The sequence below is a fragment of the Alligator sinensis genome, unplaced genomic scaffold, assembly GCF_000455745.1.
Source record: "Alligator sinensis unplaced genomic scaffold, ASM45574v1 scaffold408_1, whole genome shotgun sequence".
NCBI classification, from domain to species: domain Eukaryota; kingdom Metazoa; phylum Chordata; order Crocodylia; family Alligatoridae; genus Alligator; species Alligator sinensis.
Genome location: NW_005842319.1, coordinates 1,114,586 through 1,136,908, shown reverse-complemented (window position 1 = coordinate 1,136,908; position 22,323 = coordinate 1,114,586). Strand labels below are relative to the sequence as shown.

Here is a 22,323-nt window from a genome sequence, read left to right as displayed (position 1 = left end):
TGTAGGGAATATCTTAAGTCCAAAACTAAAGTTTGGGATGGAGGATGTTTGCCTGTATTTTCTTGGGGCATCCAAGCTCCAAGACTTCCAGGGTTGGGCTGGCACGTAGGATGCCTGCTAATGGATTTGTGGGCATCTGAAGTCCCAGGGGAATGGGTCTGGGGTGAAGGATACTTGCTGGCTGTAGCACCATACATGGTGTTTGTAATGATCAAGTTTGGCTCAAACGCTATGATTTGGAACCGATTTGGCTAAATTGCCCTGGAATATGAAATATATTAAAAGCAACCAACCGAACAAACCCACAGATCACTGGTAGGGGGTACATCCCCCCTTCCCCCGCCCCGAGATTGGCCTCTGACTTGACACTGCCCAGGATGGGGCAGTTTTTTTGCTGTGCAGGCCAGCGGTATGTAGGGTGGGGGGAGCCACTAAGCCGCAGCACAAGTATAGGAGTGGATATGGGGGGTTTTGGCCTGCCCACAAATTGTGTCCCCCCAGATTCAGGAGGCACCAGTCCCCCCTGAGCAAACCTAGTCACCTAAGCCTCTCTGAGAGTGACTTAAGTTTTGTGTCAATGAGCTGCCCCAAAACCTACCGTACATTTGGAACACCCTAGTGATCCTACGTTGTAGAAGGGTGGAAATGATCATACAAATACGATAATTATCATCACCCTGGCAACACCGCCTGCCTCTTCTCTAAGATCCCTTCCTCCAGTGGCCTGGGAGGCTGGAAGCACCCTGACGCCGAAGGGAGCTCTGCTCACCTCATCAGCCCGGGGCCCCTCTCCCGCAGCCCCATGCCCTTACATCGTGATGATCCTCCACGACCCAGACAGGCAGCGCGGGGTACGTCCGGAGGCGGCCCCGATGCCCCGGAGCCCCAGCGCCGCTCATCACGACTGGGCCGAGCCCCCGCTGGCGCCGACGTTCGCGGCTCCGAACTCCAGTTCCCCGAACGCCGAACACCGCAGCGTTCCGGGGCAAGCAGCTCCCAAGCTATGCAGCCGCCACGATCACGCAGGAGCGCCCCCTGCCACGGGGGCCGAGCCAGGGCCGCTAGCGAGATCCCCGCGATGGGATCCCTGCCCCATAGTCGGCCCCGCGAAGCCGACGGGAGGGGAGACTTCCGCTGCCTGCGCTCCTCCCTCCCGTTTCCCGTTCCGGAGCCGGTGCTCCGCTCACTTGTCTCCGGGCTGATTGGCGCCGGGCGCGCGGGCTTTCACTCTCGAGGCTTGGGGGAGACTCCGGGTAGGATGGACAATGCGATCTTCTCTCGCGGGGGGTGGAGGGCGCCGGACTGGGGAGCGGGGACTTTTTACCTTTGCTCTCCGTTCTCCTCCCTTCCCCCGATCCCAGCTGCTTGGTTTGCTCCGGGATCCCAGCTTCTCGTGGCCGGTTTGGCTTGGATCATCAGCGGCCCCAGAGCTCAAATAGCTCCGTGGGCCTCGCCCGGGGCTGCGGGGCACAGGCGGAGCCCGGCTTCAAGAGCTGAGTGTTTCCCCCGAGCTTGTTAGGAAGCTGAGCTGAGCTCCTCTTCCAGCCACGAGCTCTGTTTCCTTTGGGTCTGGGGCCTCCTCTCTACTGTGCAGTTGTTCCCACCCTAAATCCTGGGGGTAATTTAATTAGAGCCGAAGTTGTACGTTCCTCTCTGGCGTGGCCGCGGTTATATGTATAGAATCGTAGGCCGCATCCAGATGAGCGCGGAGGGATGGGACAAGGCGCTGCAGACCCGTCTGCCATGCCACACACCTCACATTTAGATATTTCCCACATTGTTACCTTGCAGTGCGGGGGGTGCTTTTTGACCCCGGGAGATCCTAGGGTCAAAAAACCCCACGCAGAAAAAAAGCAGGGAGGCACATGTGGTGGTAGCACACGCCACCAAAGCCAGAGCCTGGCTAGCTAGGCTCCAAGCTGCAGGAGCGCCCAGGACCCCAGGTAAGGCTGCTGGGGGCAGCACAGTTGCTGGCACCAGACTCCCCTATGCCACTCAGGGTAACCTGCTGCTCGCCAGTGGGCAGGTGGCACAGGCGTTCCCTGGGGACAAGTAGCCACAGTACAAGGTGTGCCACTGCTTCTTGTCCCTGGGGAACCAAATGTCCATGCTCATCTGGAGGCGGCCATAGAAGCTAAGGGTGGGAAGGACCTCAGGGGCATTGGCAACGCATACTCCCTATGAAAAGGTGCTGCCGACACTGCCAGGACCCATTTGTAAAACCTCTACCCTACCGCCATAGCCCAGGTGGCACCACTTCTCTTTTCAAGCCATGGTTATACCCTGGAGAGGAGGTGGGGTGGCAGGTAGTGTTACTTGTGTCCCCTGTCTTCCTGATGCATCATCTTTGCCCCCGCTCCTCACCTCTCTGGCCCATAGACTTGCCTGCGGGGAGCTGCAGGAGCTGCTGTCCATGCTGCCTGGCTGGTGTGTGTGTGCGTGCGTGTATGCGTGTATGCGTGGCACCCTCTGCCTGATCTCCCTCCTCCCGCTCCCCCCTAGTCCCAAGCACCCCCTTGCAGCCGGAAACTCTGCCAGCCTGCAAGGGGAAACCTGCGGTTTGCCACATTTTTATCCTTTAAAGGCGAACCCATTTTTAAAGTTTGTTGATCCATTTTTTAAAGCTTGTTTGTGACCCTTTCATATATTCTTGCAACCCACTTTTGGATCGCAACCCACAGGTTGAACAACGCTGATGTAGGCCAAGCCCCTACTCAAAGCAGGACTGTCCCCAACAAATTATCCCAGCCAAGGCTTTGTCTAACCGGGTCTGGTAAGGGTGATAGCCTTTATGATGTATAATTATTTTGGTTGTAATAGAAATAATACCCCTGTTTGAAATAACTAACCTGATAAAACTGTTAAGTGTAGACAAGGCCTAAGTGTGATGCACTGTTTACCACAGTTCTGCCATATCTCTGAAACCAACTGTTTCTTGGCTTCTTGCCATCATGTTCTGCAACTTTTCTACTCTGTCCTAAGGGTTAGAGATAACGCTGCTTCTGCTGGGCAGATGGAGTGAAAGTGGAGGTGTTGCTCAGATTACTATACTGTTGCATGTCCCCGCCTTCCCCTCACCTCCCAGACAAGGCGCTTGCGGCTCCATCCTGCTCCCACCCCTGCTGCGCAGTGCCAGCCCATGCTTCATTTCTCTTCTCATCTCCTTTTCCCCCCCTCCCCCCCCCGCCCCGCTGTGTGCCCCCCCCTCTGCAACCCTGCTGCAGCCACCTCCGGAAGCCCGTGGCCCTACTGCTGCCGCACGTGGGGGGGGGCTAAGCCCTGTTGGCCCCCCACTTCTGCCGCCAATGCCCCTGGCGCCCCCTGCCAACAGGTGAGTGGGGCCCTGGCCAGGCCGGGCCAGGCTGGGGGAGGGTCAGAGCCCGAGTGGCTCATCCAGGTGCACGGGGGGGGGCTCAGGGTATAAATTCCAGTGTGCAGCAGCAGCCGTCTGTGCCCCATGCACAGATGGGGAAGGCACGTGGCCCCTGGGCCTCTGCCAGGGTGCATGCAGCGCGGGAGCCCTCTCCCGCCCCCTTGGACGAGCCACCTTGGCTCTGACCCTACCCCAGCCCAGCCAAGACCCCACTCATCCCTGCCTCTGTCCCACTCCCTCCCTCACCATAGGATGGCAGGGTGCGGAGGGGGATCGCCCCACTCACCCGGCCCAGCCCCAGTGGCAGGGGGACAGCTCAGCCCAGACACATGCGTCCCAACGCTCCTGGACTGTGTCCCGGACGCTCCGCACGTGCATCCCGCCGCTCCCAATCATGGAGCCTCTGATAGTCAATTTCAGCCCCTGCCCCAAGACTGAGATAGACTGTCAGAGGCTCCACGATTGATTAGTCGATCGGGATCCACTGATGTAGAGGAATAGATTTGGAAATTAGTGGACTGGTATCAATTTGCAAAAATTACACCTGAGTAGGAATTGGCTATTTTGTCCATTGCTGCTTTTCAGCATCTTTCAAGAAAGAATTTGAGGTGAATCACACTGTTGGGTATGTACAGACTAGATCATAGCTGCCATTGCTATGTTCTCTGAGATACTGTGACTCAGTTAGGCCTATGTTGTCTTGATGCAGAAAGGTATTCTGACCAGACTAGACTAGCGAGAGAGCCAATGATGCACCAACGCCACTAGAGACTGTAAAGTCCTAAAGAGCACTCAGAATGTGATATTTGAGTCCCTGCTGTCACCCTCTCCCTTTCATTTGTCCTCTTTGTTCCCCATGTTTCTTCAGTTCCTCATCTTCCTCCATTTGCTTTGCAATTAATAACAGTATGGATTAGGTGGCCAATGTTGTGTCTTTTGTTGTGATGCCATGAGCCTATGGCCAAATAGGTAGTCAAAAGCAGTGCCTAGTGCCATTTCTTGGTGTAGCTGATAGGAGCTTGCTCTGTGCCCATGTTTCTCCAACGGCAATGCTTGCAAGAAAATAACTTCTGTCTCTGGCACTTCTATGCTCTCCATCTCCACTATTCTTTCCCTCTTGTATGTGCTTTGTCTTATCTCATCCTCAAAGAAGCAGGATTGAACTTCTGCAATAACAACAGCTCCAACCTATCTTAGTTATTTTTTCCACAAAAGGATGTGTTATTATTACCATCTAAAAGTCTGTCAAAGAGGATGTTTTCTAATAAAATAATAAAAAAAACCCCACTGCATCTAAGGTTAATAAGGGCTATTGGTAAAATGAACCTGTACTTAAATACTTAATGCTTTAAATAGTTCAACAGATTTCCCTTCTTTTTCTCAATTTTTAACAAGGGGCTATAAGGGAAATAGCAATGAGCAAAATAACCAGTTTCTATTTAGGTATCATTTCTGCACCTCCATGCCAGTTAGTTAATTTCCAAATCTATCACAGGTTATAAATATCTTTTATATATTGTTTTGCCGTTAAGCTTATAACCAGGTGAAAGTAGCAAAACAGGGCTTGATATTTCATTTGGGACTAAAGCTTGACATTGAAGATGATATCTTTTTTCAAACTGAGCCTTAACTAATCTGAGCAACTAACTAATCTTCTGTGGTGCACTTGTGGCATTGTACATCTTATCTTGTCATCTTTTCCATTGAAGATGAGCCATGTCTTTCCATTCTGGACGAGGATGTCCCCGGGGCCAAGGAGGACCTGGAGTTAGAAATTCAACACAAACCTTCAGACCTCAGAACCTGCGGCAGCTTCACCCTCAGCAGCCTTCAGTGCAGTATCAATATGACCAGCAAGCCACCCCTCCAACTACCTATTCTAACCCTCCAACCACAGGATACATGCCTCCTAGGTTGGATTTTGTACCTTATCCTCCCCCAGTGCCCCCATCAGCACAGAGTCCAATCAGCCAGTGTCCCATGAGGCCACCTTTTCCAAACCATCAAGTGAGGCAAAGTTTTCCAGTCCCTCCTTGTTTTCCTCCTGCTCCTCCGCCAGTGCCAAATCCCAGCAATGCCCCAGTGCCTGGAGCCCCCACTGGACAAAATGCATTTCCTTACCTGATGCCACCTCCTGCAGTGCCACATCCTCCACCACCACCGGTCATGCCACAACAAGTTAATTATCAACCCGTCTACTCTACAGGCTACTCGCAGCAGTCCTTCCCACCTCCTAACTTTAATAGCTATCAACATAACTCTAACACTTTCCAGAGCAGTAGCAGCAACAATAGCAGCAGTAGTGGTAGCAGCCATTTCCGGCACACAAGTCAGTACCAGGGAGATAAATCCCAGAGTGAACGAAGGTCCCCAGAAAGGAGTAAGCACTATGATGAGCACCGGCACCGGGAACATGGGCATGTCCATGGAGACAGACATCGGTCCAACAACCACGGGGATCGGCGGGATCGAGGCAGGAGTCCTGATCGGCGAAGACAAGAAAGCAGTCGGCATAGGCCTGATTATGACAGGGGAAGGACGCCACCTCGCCACAGAAGTTATGAACGTAGCAGGTAAATTGTTGTGTCTGTGAGTATAAGAAAGACCCATGCTGCAAGAGAATTTCCACCTTGAGTGGGGAGGCATTGTTAGTTATTACTAATTTATAAATATATGATCAACATTAGGCCAGGTGGTTTTCACTCCATGTGATGTCACAGTCTCTGCCCCAAGAATTAACAAAAGCTGCATGTGCTGCCCACTCTGCGGGGAGACACATGTACATAAGTGGGATTCCTAGTGGGTTTTAGGCACTCATGCAGGGTCTGGCCTTAAGTGCAGGAAGGAGTGAAATGGAATTTGCCATAAACGCATGTCAGTGGGGAGAAGAGTTTGCCTTTGTGGTATCGTGACAGTTCTGTTTTTACTTGGTGTCATTTTTTTAGGCTAAAGCCCTTGGTCAAGATTTGCCAAGGTACCATATTTAACTGAATCCAAGACCACCTCAAATTTCATAGGTTCATAGATGTAGGGTCGGAAGGGACCTGAGCAGATCATCAAGTTTGACCCCCTGCCCTGGGCAGGAATTAATACTGGGCTTTTATGACCCCTGGTAAATTTAAGCTCATATGGCCCCAGCTAGGTAATTATCAAGCCTCCTTTTAAAAACCCCTAAGGTAGGAGCCAGCGCCACTTCCCTTCGAAGCTGGTTCCAGATCCTGGCCGCCCTGACTGAAGTAGTGCCTCCTGATGTCTAGCCTGAACCTACTCTCAATCAACTTGTGGCCATTATTCCTTGTTACTCTGGGAGGTGCTCGGGGGAACAGGGTCTCACCCATTACTCTCTGGTCTCCCCTGGTAAGTTTATAGACGGCTACCAGGTCCCCTCTCAGCCTTCTCTTGTGAAGGCTGGACAGGTTCAGGTCCCATAGCCTCTTGTAGGGTCTGCCCTGCTGTCCCCAGATCATGCTAGTGGCCCTCCTCTGGACCCTCTCAATGCTGGCCACATCCCTCCTAAAGTGCAGTGCCCAGAACTGGACACAGTACTCCAACTGCAGCCTGACCAGTGTCACATAGAGGGGGGAAGATGTTACCAAATTTGCCCATTACTTTGGGGTGTGCTCGTTTATTAGGGATAGTTTCTAGGGTCTTGGTGATTCTGTCAATGTGCTGCTTGTGTTACTATACGGAGCTGTATTTCTCCCTTCTGCAAACCCTCACCCCCAGTGGAGCTATCTTGCAGGACTCGATCTCAATGGGCTGGGTTCCTCCAGTCACCAAATCAGTCATACACACAAACACACACAAATTAACGTGACACGCCTGACCTGGCCGGGCTGATCAGCATGGACAGGCTGACACCCTCATATGCCAAGAATCAGTTCATAAGAGCAACAATAAAATGCAGTCAGACACAAGCACACAGGTAAACAGAATCCCTCTGAATCCAACTGGGTGTCCAGCTGACACCCTCATGGGCCAGCATTCAGTTCATAAGGGCACGTCTGAGTCAAACTGGGTCAATCAGCCTATACAAGCTGATCCCCTTATGTGTTTCAAACTCAGCACGTCCCAATCTTTGGCCTCTTGATGAGCAGACCCCACAATAATTTGGGCTTCACAGGGATCTTTAGCATAGGTAAAAGAAGCGTTGCTGCAGAGCACGGGAGGAAAGAGAAGCAGAGAAGGAAAAATATACCCAATTACTACCAGTTTGACTATAAAAGTTATTTATTGCTAAGCATATGAAATATATAATAGTACTAGTAGTAATAGACATGCAAAAGAAAAACAAACACCAACAATGACAATACTACCCTGGTTTCACTAAGTATTTGGGGAAACTTAGCTCAAGCTTAACTGATACAGTTCAGGTTCAGAAGTTTATGCCTAGAAAGAAGACAGAGAACGCTGGGATCTCACCTAGTCCACGGTACTCAGGCTGCAAAGCTGACAGGCACAGTCCGTAGCACAATCCTTGAAGAGAGAGACGATCTGTCTCAAGAACGACAGGGAACGTCCCAAGAACGACAGGGGATGGTGTCAGCACAGGGGTTTTCTTCTTCTCCTTCTTTCCTCCTGCTTATACTTCTTTTCCTTCCTTTTCCTCTTCCTCTTCTCTCTTCTAGCAGCACACACACTTACAGATTTTTATACCCTCAGTTCAGCTGCTTCGAAGCACCCTCAGTAGTGTAAATCATTGTCTTTTCTATTGACAAGGGGTTATCTGGTTTGGACCATCTCAGGAAACTGATTGATAATCAGGAAACACTTAAGATTAGGGAGTAACCCAAATACTTGGGAGCCAGCTTGAAATTCCTATGGGTGGCAGATATACTGATGGGATATCTCATGGTTTCTTCAGGAACAATAGATAGCTTGCAGCATCAGGATTTTGGATTTTTACTTGTTGTGCACAAGCCTCAGCTTAGCATGACTTTTCCAGATCTTACTATAGTCTTTTAACAGACTTAAAACAATTATTGGGGTGCTCATAACCTTTTGTGGAGAGGACTCCCACCAGTCGTCTCGGGAAAGATATGACAACACCTGGGATTAGGGCTCCAGCAGGCTGGATGCTGTGATGAACCCTTAACCATTGTTCAAATGTTGCCCATACCCCCTCTGACTCGGTCTCTTGCCTCAGCATTCCCTAACCCGGCAACCGAGTTTTAGTCAATCAAGTTTAAATAGGCCTCCCATAGTGGGACCGGGGAATGTACGGCCCGAGATGCCTATTAAACTTAGAGCTGTGTGTGTGTGTCTGGGGGGGAAAAGTCCTTAGTAAATCCAGATTAGAACTGGTCTGATAAATGCTGAGCTGGGTGTGTGTGAACATGGGTTGATTAACATTGGAAGCACAGATTCCCCATCATGCAGCGCTCTCCTGCTTCTCTGGTCCCAGAATTCACTGCAGCCTTTGCTTCAGGCTTTCTGTTTTCCATCTCTCATGTAAATGAGACCTAGGGCAGTTGATTCACTCTTGTCACCCTTATCTGGTGAGGGTCTTAGGTGTGTCTCTCACTGCATCTTAATCAGTTTCATTTAGGTAGAGGAGGGGAGGGAGGGGGGGGGTGAGTCCTTTGTGAGTCAGACAGACTGCATCCTGTACCAGGGTTCCCCAAGAATACAGAGCTGAGATGTAACGAGGAGCACCTCCTTGGCCCTGCTTGTGATGCGTCTGTGGATGCATGACAAGGTGCGGTTAGCCTTCCTGACCGCATCCTCACATTGGCAGCCCATGTTCATTTTGGAATCGATAATGACTCCAAGATCTCTTTCTGCCACTGTGCTTTTGAGAAGGGAGTTCCCCAGCCTGTAGGTTTGCTGCTGGTTCTTACTGCCCAAGTGTAGTACCCTGCACTTGTCAGTATTGAATCCCATCCTATTCTCATTCACCCACCCCTATAACCTGTCCAGATTAGATTCTAGACATGGAAAATTATAACAAATTATTATAATTTTCCATGTCTATAATCTAATTATTGGAGGGTTGTCTTAAATTCTTTCCTCCTCCCCACCCATGGTGGCAGGAGAAACAGCATTGGGGGCAAGTGGCAGAAAGGGAATGGGTGGTGGGGAGGCAAGTGTTGCAGGACAGGTGGTGTAAACCCTGCCACTTACCCCTCCCCAAGTGCCTTCCCCCAGCCATTCCCCCACAAGTGCCTGCCACCCTGTCTACCTCCAGTCCCTTTTCTTCTCCCCCCAGCACCACCTGGCACCTTTACCACAGTGTGCTATACTGCTGGGTGTCCCCACATTGTGTCCTCCCCCACACTGGGTCCTGTGCTGCTGTATGCCACCATGCCAGGTCTCATGCCTCTGCACCAGATTCAGTGCTTCCACACCAGGTCCTTTGCTGCCCTGAGTGCTACCCTGCATCGTGCCCCACGCTGCTGGGTGCCCCGGTGCTGGGTCCCTTGCAGTATGCCTTGCTGAGTAGATTTCTGCCATGTGTTCCGACTGTATTTTCACTTGATAATAGGTTCTAAGATGTGGCTTTGTTTTCCCCATGTTGAACGGGGAGAAAACCTCCTCTTAGAATTGAGTTAATGCAGTAAATGCCTAATACTAGGCATTTACATCCATATTTAGGCACATAAATATTAGAGCTTGATTGTTCTTCCAGAAGTACTAAGTGCCCACAGTTCCACTGAATTTAATAGGAGCTGTATACACTGAGTTCCTCTGCAAACCAAGCTACCTTCATTTAGGGGCATACCTAACTTTAGGCATCTGTATTTCCAAATTTGAGATTTTGTTCTGAAGGAGTTTAACCCTTTTCTGTAATTATACACTTGTTGAGACAACTTTATTTTATTGACACACTTAAGAGGAGGAAATGAGTTATTTAAACAATATTGCATTTTAACATTTAAACTATAGGATCGCAGAAAGCTAATTATAATTAAGATGCATAAATCATATTTATTTGCATTTATCAATATATACTGTATTTACTTCAATCCAAAATAACTTCAAATTTGAGATGACTCTCCAATAATTAGAATCTATACTTGGAAAATGTATAAGTTTCCATGTATAGAATTTAGTTGTTGAAGCATTTTTTTAAATTTGACCCCTGCCACTGCAGTAGTGGGGAAGCAGCAGCAAAAGGGCGGCAGGGGAGTCAAGTGGTTTGACCCATGCTGCCTGTCCCCCTACCTCCTGCTGCCCCCTCAGTACCTGTGCTCCCTGATGCCTGCCCTCCACCCAGTGCCTGCAACTATCAGTACCTGCTCCCCTTCCCCCACTCCCCTGTACCTGCTTACCTGTTTCTACCTGCCTCCTGATCCCCTGGTGCCTACCCTTCAGTGCCTGTGCCCCCTAGCACATCCCCATTAGTGCTTATGACCCCCTGGTGCCTGTTTCCCCACCCACAGTGCTTGTGCCTCCCTGCACCTTGTCCTCTGCCACTTGTCTTCCCACCTGTCACTTGCCCCCTGTCAGCAGCTGCATCTCCAACTTCAATCCTGAACCCAGGTTGAGACCAGATCTAGAGCCAGATCTGGAGCCACAGCTGGAGTTGCAGCCACTGCCTGTGCCCCTGCCTTGTACTTGAATCCAAGATAAAGGGCTTTCCCCCCACCATGTTGAAAAGGGGGAAGAAATCTTGTTTTCCAAGTAAAGGAACATAATTGATGATGACATTGTTTATACATTTCTCATCACGGATCCCACAGCTAAACCCCCTGGCTTTGCTTTCTGAAGGGGAAGCTGGACAGCGTTGAACAGGGTTCATATTGGACCAGGTAGATGCAACTATCTACTACACAAATGTAATTTTATTGAAGACCCCAAGTGTGAATGTGGTGAAATCCAAACTATAGCATACATCAGGGAAGAGTAGAGTCCTTTTTATCATTTTAATGGTTGTGTTGAAGACCTGCTTCTACTGACAGTGCTTTGCAATGGTTATCAAATCTAACACTGACTCTAACCTTCTCTCTCAGCGCCATTTTCTATAGGTTGTTTATAGTTTGTTTTGTCATTTGGTTGCTGTATTCCATATAAATAAATAATATTAATAAATATACTATAAGTAAATACGGTATATGTATCTGTGTAGTTATATACACATACACACACGCTTATATTTGCTAGATAATTCTAAAACATGAACTTGGAATTGTCAAGTTCAACTTTTCTCTAAAAAAATAATTTTGACAATGGCAGCTTTTTGTTCATGCATTCCTGGATGTATTTTTACTGAGATTCAGCTTTCTTGCATGTTCAGGGACTATATTATATATGGCATGTTTTCATTCTTTTGTTTGTATCTGTCTCCCTTCTGCATGTGTCTCATACAGATTGGACTGTACAAGTTTGTCACTCTCTGGGTGCATCTACATGAGGTGTTTACTGCACAGTTGACTAATTACCTGTGCAGTGAATGCTTTGGCACCTACACGTGTGCCCCTATCAGGGTGCATGAAACTAATACATTCCACATCAGGATAGTGCTGCTATGGAGTTTTTTTGTGCGCAGCAATGCATGTGTAGATGCTGCCCCAGCTGACAAGGGCACAGTGTGCCTCAGCACTGGGCTAGCCAGCAGACAGTTCCCGCACTGAGGCAAATGGTGTATACAAGAGCAAAAAACTCCAGAGCAATAAGCTCCAAAGTTTATTTTTCCACATTAATTGCACATATAGGCATGCCCCCTATGAGGAAATGTAGACAATAGATACCCAGGAAGAAAGTGAAAAGAAAGAGTTGGTGTATGGAACAGGAGAAGCAAACAAGATGTTTTCTTTTGTTTGGCTAAGCATATTTCATTTTCTACTGGTTATGGTTGTAGACATCTTCCTTTTCTTTCTTATGTATGAACGTGATTATTTACTAACAATCTGAGAGACATCAATGAGGTAAAGTGGAGACAATTGGGCTTACACATATTTACAGCAAATTGGGCTTGCAAAATCTGTTTTTACTAGTGATGAAAGAAAGAAAGAAAGAACCGCAGTTGAAATTGTAGTCGCGATTAGAAATAAATATTATCTTATTCATAAATAGAGTATGTATGATCTGGAAATTATTGAGCGTTAACAAATGTGGAATCCCTTGGTTTTATTTTTTTGAAGTTTAGCCAAACAAGTTTAGCCTCTTGTATACAAATGAAGGGATTTAGTTTTCAGGCCCTGGAAATTGAACATAAGCCCCCAAATCTTTAGGCATTTTTAAGTCTGTGGTCTCTCTTAAGAATTGGACCAAGATGTTTTTGTATATACTGTGGCTTAGTAATAAATTGTATGATGCTAATTTCAGTGTTGGAATTGCCAGACTGAAGGCTGAGAAGGGTCTGAGAAATATTCATGAAAATTGTATGTCTCAAAAATAGTTTCAGAGGGTGCTTCCTACCACTGTGGATCTAACATGTTTGCTTTTTACATGAAGTGCATGCATGTTTCTTTTAACAAGTACTTGTGCAAGGGAATTGCCTCACTTTAAAGTATCAGTCAAATGTAATACCTGTGGTAAATGTGGGAGTGATTATGTTCATGAATAAAGAGGCTTCTAAATATGAAACACAGCAAGTGGTATTGATGGCCTTGTGTACGCTACACAGTTGTGCCAGTAGAAATTCAGTTCTCTAGGAATAATTTGGAGTTTTTTCCTAAAACTTTCTCTGAAGCAGAGTTAAGATACCTCTCTTGAACAGAGCAAGACTTCTGGCAGCTGGCAGAAATTACATGTAGACGCTCATTTGTGCCAGCTACTATGGTCCCCAACAGCTCATGTCTTTCCAAAGTATACTTAGTTCACTGGCATAGCTGCTGAATGGACCCACCTGGCATTACCAGATGAGATGGTCCATGTTCTGAGGATTAGCAGAAAAAACTGTTTGTGCTACTCCCTGCTCCCACTGGAAGCCTCGTTAATGCTGGCGAGTCTCTGCAGGAAGACACATTTACTTCAGTGGGACTCCTAGAGTGGTCTTCTGTGTGCACACGTAGTAAAAGAGTCTGGCCATAAACTCAAGAGGGGTTAGGATAGGATTCAACGTAAAGCAGTATGAATGAGGAGAAGATTGTGTGGGCTCTGGTGACTGAGTAGTGGCAGCAGATGTGCAGGTAGTCCTCACTTAACGTCATCCTGGTTAATGTTGTTTCCTTATTACATCACTGACCTATTAGAGAACATACTCATTTAAAGTCACATAATGTCCGGTTATAACGCTGTTTGGCCGCAGCCTGGTAGTAGGTAACATAATTGGATTCGCTTAAGTTGGAGTACTGTGTCCAGTTTTGGGCGCCGTACTCTAAGAAGGATGTGGATAACCTCAAGAGGGTCCAAAGGAGGGTCACTTGTATGGTTAAGGGTTTGCAGGCCCAGCCCTATGAGAAGAGACTAAGGGATCTGGACGTCTTCAGCCTCCGGAAGAGAAGTCTGAGAGGGTGATCTTGTGGTTGCCTAAAAATTCATTAGGCAGGCGCAGGAAGGAATCAGAGATGCTCTGTTCACCAGGGTGCCTCTTGGGGTAACAAGGAACGATGGTCACAAACTGACGGAGAACAGATTTAGGCTAGATATCAGGAAAAACTTCTTCATGGTAAGGGTGTTCAAGATTTGGAATGGGCTTCCAAGGGAGGTGTTGCTCTCCCCTCCCTTGGGGGTTTTTAACAGAAGGCTGTATAGGCATCTGGCTGGGGTCATCTGATATTTTCTTGCTTGGTAGAAGAAAACTGTATCTCTTTCCTGCCCAGGGCAGGGGGTTGGACTTGATGATCTGTTGAGGTCTTTTCTGACCTGAGCATCTATGAACCCATGAACCTAACATCATTTAGCTTGAAGTCGTGTTTTTCAAGAACATAACTATGACGTTAAGCAAGGAGTAACTGTAGATGAATATAGAAACTTCCTAAAGTTCCACATACATGTACATTTATTCTTGTGTAAGTAGTTATTAGGTGGTGGAACATTTCTCTTTTTATTTATTGGACGTTTTAATTTCCTTGTATGCACTTCTGAAGTGACTGTCAGGTTCTGAGGTCTTGTATGAGATGTTTGACTTGACTTATTGCTGCAATCCTGAAGTTAATGTGCATGGAATAGGTTGGGTTTTTTTTCTCAGTCCCCAAATGAATGAGAATGGTAGTGGCTGGATTTATTTGAGTAAACCCTCTGCCTTTTCTAACATGAAATGGCAGGTAGAATGGGTGAGCTATGGAGGCTGTCTTTGCTTGGTGTAAATTAACGTGGTATTAAGATGGATGATGAAAGCGGGGGAAGTAGGAGATGATCTGTCAGATTTCTTGAGGAATGGACCATCACCAGAAGGCTTCTAGGTTCCTTAAAATCTAATGGTTGGAACATGCCATTTAGTCCATTACTGATAAACTATTTAAGATTTGTTCTTTGCTTTTATCAGGAACAGTATTTACAAAAGTTAAGGTTTTTTGTTTAACCTATTTATTTTGAACTCTCAAAGGGAACGGGAAAGGGAAAGGCATAGGCATCGGGATAGCCGAAGATCACCATCTCCAGAGAGGTCCTACAAGAAAGATTATAAAAGAACAGGGAGGTAGGATGGAACATTTATTTGATGTGGAAAATCTTATCATACTGTGCACGCGTGTGGGCGGGGGGAGATGGTGGAAAGGGGGAGAGAAATACTGTTTTAGCTCATCTGCCTTTGGTTATGAAAATACAGAATTCAACCCTGAGCTGATAACAGTTTCGCTAGGTATGGAAAGGTTCTAACTTTAAAATTTGAGTTCTTGAACCCCATGGTGCTAGAAACAGGAGCTTTATACCATTGAGCTTGCCTAGCATTTGCTTCTAGTATGTAAGGTATTACGTTCACAGAATTTAAAAACAAGACATCATTATATGCATCAGAACGGTTTTAGGCCTTTCTCAAGATCTTTGTGACTCCTGTGAGCCCTATTAAGTAGGAGTCATTGTAAGTTAGAAGATGTTGCGGTGGAGGAACGCAAGAAAATAATCCCAGTAAATCTGTGAAACTTCCTAACATATAACTAAGAAAGCTCTTTTGTAATACATAAAGAATGCATGGCAGTGGAAAGTGGTGTAAAAGGTGTATCAACATGAGCAATGTGACTATGTTAAATGCTTTAGATAAAAATGGCTATTTTGTTCTCCCTTGTCTTCATAAAATGAATTTTAGGGATTGAGTAAAATTTCGTAATTTTTCAGAATTTAGTTGATTTGCTTTAAAATCTTTCAAGCAAAGTAAAAAGAAAACATCATTTGGTGTTAGAGTAAGTATTTTGGGATAAAAAAATGCCTTAGAGAGTTAGAAAATGATCAAAATTAGGGCTTAAGGACAAGGGCTTTCAAACTCAAATCTCTGAGTTACTGTCAAGCGACTCCTTGTATTTGGTTTGTACTGAAAGGTCTGAGAGTTAAAATCAGGATATACTGCATGCAATCTCCTGTAATTCCCATGGCAGAGCTCTTATTATTTTGCAGGCAGGCTTTGATTTTATGTTATGTTCAGTATTAAAAGAGCAACAAAACTGAAAGTTGCTTCTCTTTGCTTTCTTCCCCTGAAGCCGATCCCCCAGCCGAGAGAGAAAGAGACCTCGTTGGGAGGAGGACAGAGAGAGGTGGTCAGAAAGCCAGAGTGCTAGTAAAGAGAAGAGTTACACCAGTATCAAAGACAAAGAACCAGAGGAAAATATTTCAGAAAAAAATGAGGAGGAAGATGATGAATTGCTCAAGCCTGTCTGGGTTCGTTGTACCCATTCAGAAAACTACTATTCAAGTGACCCGATGGATCAAGTGGTATGTCTGAGGGAATCCCTAGATTACTGTGTATAGCAATTAAGACATTTATCAGCTTTACATTTTAGTCTCGTCTAGTGCTTAATGCTACTTTCTTTTCTGGTCTCATCCTCATCATTCATCAGTTACTTGCATTTTGGCAGTGTAGTTCTTTCTTCTTCACCACATTCTCTTGGTTTTTTGGTGTTTGTTTTGGCTATCTATAGAGGAGAAAGGATAATGCAGCTTGCAGAAAGGTACTTTTCTGTTATACATGCTTCTGAACAAATCTGTCTCACAATCCGTGGAAGGCACCAGAGGAGTTCTGTACGAGAAGTAAAAAACCACTCCTGCATATCTACCAATGATGAACATGTGCAGCCTTCCTGGTATACGCTTAACCACAGAATAATCTGCCTAGAATTTCAACCAGATAACTCCATTTACTACTGCACTCTTGTTATCTTCTAGCATATTCAGCAGGCAAAAGGATGCCTTGTAGATGTGCACCAGTTGCTTTATAAAAATAATTCTCTGTGCCTTGTAGAACTGCCTCTTTTTATTTCTTTCTTTTTAAACCCCACGCTAATGTTTTAGGATACTGATATTTCAGAGTTTGTTTAATTTGTGTAATTTGCTAACACATTTGTGTATTTGTTAGGGGGACTCCACTGTGGTTGGAACAAGCAAACTCCGAGATTTGTATGAAAGGTTTGAGGAGGAGTTAGGAAAGCGACAGGCAAAAGCCAAAGCAGCCAGGCCACCATGGGAGCCACCAAAGACCAAACTAGATGAAGATTTGGGTAAGCACCATGTTATTGAAGACCTGAAACTCGGGTCTCTTTGCATCAATTTGAGCTTCCTTTTGTACATATGCAAACCGGATGGGATTTAAAAAGTCCTTCAATATTAGCTTAACTGTCATTCTGGTTAAATTAGTGAGAGTTTTATCATTGTTCTTAATAAACACAGAGTAGGTCAATTCTAAACACTTTTCAAAATCTTACCAATTGATAATTGGGTATTAGCTTTCAAATGCCAAAATATAGACAACACTGACAGCTGAAAATAAGATTATTGCTAAAGTACAGTCAAGAGAGGATTAAAGAAGTGATATCAGCATGTATGAAAGATACTAATTGAGCTGAGAACTCAGTTTTGACATAGAGTGAAAAACTTGCTAAATGATACATCATTTAATTTGCATAAAACATTCTTGATCATTCTCCATTTCTCAGCAAAGATTTCATAGCAGAACTCTAAAATAAGGTCTCAGTTCTGAGATCTTAATGAAGTTTGTAAAATATATGATTATTTTCCATCTATCTAACACCTAAAAGTATGTTAAGCACCTTACAGATCAAATGAGGAGGCATAGTCCATTCTCTGAAGAGCTTACAGTGTAATTTTAGAAAAGATACAAAAGTAATGTTGATAAACTCAAAGGTTCCTAAGACTTGCACAGTCTTAATCCTGAATCATATTCTCACTGAGTTCATCATCTTTACATTTATTGCACAGCTTTACTCACATTTTGTTGGTTCATAGGGTTGTAGTATCTGTACTGCAATACATTTTTTCATGTAGGATGTTATGACTAGTTAAATGAACCAAATACAACTCATGAAGTTATCCTTGCTTGATATGTATTTACTCTGAATCCTGTCCTCCTTCCTTTGATATCAGTGACAGATGTGTGCATTTGCTTCAGGTAATGTTCACTTCTGTGGAAACAGTATCAGGCCCTCGGTTGTTACTTATCAAATTGTAGTAAATTGGAATGTTTCTCAACATTACTGTTAAATAGAGGGTTCACCCACATAACATGATAATCTTAGGTTCAGTGTTTTTCATTCAAGTTCAGTTTATCCAAGCAACTAAAATTTCAGTTTATGCAAGCAACTGAAAATTCTCAAACCTGAGGTTGATCATTCGTATCTATTGAATGAACCTATCGCTATCTAGATATAAAATCCAATAAATTTAATTTATACTGACAAATTATATTAATTTTTATTTTTTTAATTACTTCATGTAGCATAAAAGAACAAATGAAATGGTGGTGGCATAAAATCATATAGCTTAAATTTTAACCCAAGAACAGTGGTCCCTGAACATCCTTTTATCCTCTGCAGTTGGATGGGTTCATGAAGGCATCTGTGTATTCCCTTGGTGTCATGAAAGGCTGTAGTAGCTAGGAGGAGGAAGGGCTACCGGACTCATAATACGTGGTATACAGGTTGAGTTGCTTGAAGAGTTGAGAGTGGCTCCAATAATTGTTCCACTGTAAAGGCTAATTTAGGCCGAGAACAATATAGCTTTAATGCTCTACCCCTGTTCCTTGCAGCAATGGGGTTGGCAGTTTGTTGCCTCTCAGGCTAACTCTTTGTATCAATGCAGGCTTGTTCTACAGTCAGACTGATTTTATTTTTGAGTATCAGATCTAAATTCCTACTTCAGCAAATGCTGTCTCTTTCTCCTGTTTTCTCTTCACACAGCAGTTGAATTACTATTATTTTTTTAAATGACAATGAGTTTCTGACAAACTCTAAGACTATCACCAAATAGTGAAAAACAAATTGTACTCCATGAATTCTTAGAAGTCTGTCATTAGGTTATTTTAATTCTGAGCTAGTCTGTAGCTCTTGCCTCCAGTTCTCCAATATAGTCGCAAAGTTCCTGGAGCCATCATGATTTTGCATAGTTGGTTTGCAGACTCAGAAAATCATTTAACTTGCATCTACCAAAAACATTAAATACATTCTTTAAAAAGATATTTCCATTAAGTACAGAAACAAGTCCTGGTCTTTCAAGCATTTTCTTCTGTGTAACTCTGTCTTTGAGCAGTTCTGTTGAAGTCAGTGAATCGACTCAGACACATAAACATAGGCATTATGTTCAAGTGCTTGCTGATGCAGAGCATTAGAGATACAGAGTTAATTTCTGTTTTTCAGTAGAAGAGGTACATAAATTATATATCTGGATTAAGACTAGTCCAGAGATAGTCCAGAAAAGGTTCATCAACTGCTATGTATACTCAGATCTTTTTCTGTTGTTTATTACCCTTTTTTCCCAGTGTTCTTCCTTTACCCTGAAAAAAAAATAGAATAGCTTCAGTGAAGGAACATAAAGAGAAAGGGATAAAAGAGAGAGAATGGAGAGGAAAAACAGTGAAAAGGGGGTTTGGCTACCTACCCAATATTCTGCTTAGATATTTGTAAGCAGATGCAATTGGTGCAGGCATTCGCATTTAGTATTTGCTATGTCTCTTTATGAAAAACATAATTGCTGTCTCAGTACTCCAGAGGGTCATTTTGAATGTCATGAAAGTCTTAATAACTTGCACGGCTATATGCTACGTGCTGGGATGTTGAGAAAATTCATTGCTCCGGGAGAGGGAGAGGAAATGAGTTGATATTTTCTTAAGCTTAGCTGTATTTTCTTATAAATCAGAGAGCTCCAGTGACTCAGACTGTGACTCTGAAGATGACAGCAGCTGTTCCAGCAGCTCAGATTCTGAAGTTTTTGATGTCATCGCAGAAATTAAGCGCAAAAAAGCTCACCCAGATCGTCTTCACGAGGAGCTGTGGTACAATGATCCTGGACAGGTATTGTGTGCAGGCATACAGTGTGGAACTGAAGGACTAACTTTGGGAAACTTGTAGTATGCTAGATGACACCAGTTGTCTCCTATCCATGATGATTGTTTAACCCTTGCTAGGCAGTGCTGCATTGCTCAGAGCATGTCCATTTCAATCTGAAGTCTTCATTTGAATTCCATGAATCCTAGAGAATCTTTGCCTTGGATAATATCTGACTGTGTTTGTAAACTCTGAATTGGAACTAGGAATATAATTCATAGTTTCATAGTAGTTTGGGATCAGAAGGGACCTGAATAGATCATCCAGTCTAACTCCCCACCACTGGTTGGAGCACACGCTGGGATCACATGACCCCATACAGCTGTTTATCCAACCTCTTTTTAAATTTACCCAAGGTAGGAGCGAGGACCACTTCCCTAGAAAGTTGGTTCCAGATCCTAGCTACCCTGACAGTGAAATAGTGCCTCCTAATCTCTAACCTGAACCTATTCTCCAACAGCTTCTGGCCATTGTTCCTCGTCACCCCAGGTGCTGCTGGGGGGAATAGGACCCTTCTTATTTGCTGCTGATCTCCCCTAACAAGTTTGTAGGCAGCCACTAAATCCCCCCTCAGCCTCTATTTGCTGAGGCTGAACAGGTTTAGGTCCCTCAGTCTCTCCTCATAGGGCCTGCCCTGTTGCCCTCCAACCAAGCGGGTGGCCCTCCTCTGAACCCTCTCAAGGCAGGCCACATCCTCCTTAAAGTGCTGTGCCCAGAACTGGATGCAGTACCCCAATTGAGGCTGGACCAATGTCGCGTAGAGGGGGGAGTATCACCTCTCTGGACCGGCTTAAAATGCATCTTTGGATGCACAACAAGGTGCGGTTGGCTTTGCTGGCTGTGGTCTGGCATTGGTGGCTCATGTTCATCTTGGAGTCAATAATGACTCCAATATCCCTTTCCACCTCTGTGGTCTCAAGGGGGGAGCTCCCCAGCTTGTATGTATGCTGTGGATTCCTTCTCCCCAGGTGCAGCGCCCTGCATTTATCTACATTGAAGCCCATCGTATTACCATCCACCCGCTTCTGTAGTCTGTCTAAGTCTAATTGCAGCTTCCCTCTCCTTTCAAGCATGCCTACCTCTCCCCACATCTTGGTGTCATTGGGAAACTTGGACAACGTGTTTTCCACCCCCTCATCTTCACTGATGAAGATGTTGAACAGTGTAGGCCCCAGGACCGAGCCTTGGGGGACCCCACTATTTGCATCCCACCAGGTCGAGTACGACCCGTCCACCACCAGTCTCTGGGTGCACCCTATCAGCCAATTTTTGACCCATCCAACTGTGAAGGCGTCAGTGCCACAGTCGCTCAGTTTATTAGTGAGAATGGGGTGAGAGAGAGTGTCAAAGGCCTTCTTAAAGTCTAGAAAGACTACATCCACGGTGACACCATCATCCAGAGATTTAGTTACCTGGTCATTAAAGGCCATCAGGTTGGTCTGGCAGGACCTGCCTTTGAACTCATGTTGATTTCCCCTGTGCATGATCTCCCCTTCTGGCCCCTCACAGATGTGCTCCTTGATAATTTTTTCAAGGATTTTCCCCAAGACAGATGTGAGGTTTATGGGCCTATAGATTCCTGGGTCCTCCTTTCTCCCTTTCTTATATTGCAAGGCTAATGGTGCTGTTCTATTAGCCTTGCAATAAAGGTACCAAGATAAATATAGGCGTGAGAGAAAGACGTTTTGTAGATCTGCATTACAAATGATTCACCCAAAAGTTCTCACTCCATAATGATAAATAATGCTTTAAATATGCTGTTATTGCTCCTAATTTCTTGTCTAATGGTTCTACTGTAATTGCACACAGATTATAGTCCTCATTTAATGTAATTGGTGAGCTCATGAAATGTTGTTTGAATGTATACATTACACAGATATGTGGTCTTTGTTTGCAAATTTGCCATCTTCATCTTTCTTACTTAACTATTTTATGATCTGTACTAACTCTTTGTCAGATGACACCTTGGTAAACTTGTTTTTCTGGCATTTTATTTGAAGCATGAGACTAGCACACAACAAATAATAGTGGCAGAAGATACTGCAATGCACATTGCTGCCATGATAATTCAAGATTATGTTGAATCTTCCATTATCAGCTATTATTTATACTGCTGGGATTTTTTTTAAGGAAAAACAGTGCTATTACTTTTAATTTTTTGATTTATTTAGAAAACAACGCTAGAAAACATGCAATGTGTTTAACTTTGAAAAATGGGCATATGTAGACAAATTGTATATGTGCAGGAACTGAATGTTTCAAACTAGTATTGAATCGTTCTGTACTACTATCTTTAGAACCACAGGCGACTGGTGCCTCCTGAGTCTTGGGGGGTACCCACAGAAACCACCGGTGGCAGTGGCAGAGCTGGTGAGCATTCGCAGACGCCACTGGCGGTGTCGACAGCAGGGCTGGAGCTGGCTAGCTGCCACAGATGCCACCGTTGGTGGCAGGGCCGGAGCTGGCGAGCTCCCACAGACGCCGCCGATGGTGGCACCGGTGGGGATGGCCCTGTCGGGGGGCGTGATGAGGTCCTGTAGACACCGCCGCCAGCGTTGGCAGTGGGAACGTGCCCCCTCC

General features: G+C 45.3%; 2 protein-coding genes across 8 annotated transcripts in view; one reads left to right on the top strand and one right to left on the bottom strand.

Annotated features, from left to right (window-relative positions):
• Positions 1 to 1,120, bottom strand: part of CUNH5orf22 (chromosome unknown C5orf22 homolog) — a 17,828-nt gene extending 16,708 nt beyond the window's left edge. The window contains 1 exon segment of the mRNA XM_025209956.1: positions 813 to 1,120. Within this exon segment, the coding sequence (XP_025065741.1) occupies positions 813 to 899 (87 nt within the window). The 5' untranslated portion in view covers positions 900 to 1,120.
• A 24-nt stretch (positions 1,121 to 1,144) lies between these two features.
• The window catches only part of DROSHA (drosha ribonuclease III), a 123,820-nt gene continuing 102,641 nt past the window's right edge, over positions 1,145 to 22,323 (top strand). For 4 of the 7 annotated variants that reach the window (XR_003095207.1, XM_025209954.1, XM_025209955.1 and 1 more), the window contains exons 1-6: positions 1,145 to 1,253; positions 5,083 to 5,946; positions 14,805 to 14,897; positions 15,892 to 16,123; positions 16,764 to 16,905; positions 19,556 to 19,710. Coding sequence is in view for 6 of the 7 variants with exons in the window: in XM_025209954.1 (XP_025065739.1) it covers positions 5,090 to 5,946; positions 14,805 to 14,897; positions 15,892 to 16,123; positions 16,764 to 16,905; positions 19,556 to 19,710 (1,479 nt within the window). In the remaining variant the exon portion in view is untranslated. Of the gene's footprint in view, positions 1,254 to 2,681; positions 2,774 to 3,230; positions 3,332 to 5,082; positions 5,947 to 14,804; positions 14,898 to 15,891; positions 16,124 to 16,763; positions 16,906 to 19,555; positions 19,711 to 22,323 lie in introns of those variants that run through there. The other 3 variants (XM_014522218.2, XM_014522219.2, XM_014522220.2) reach the window with 3 other exon arrangements.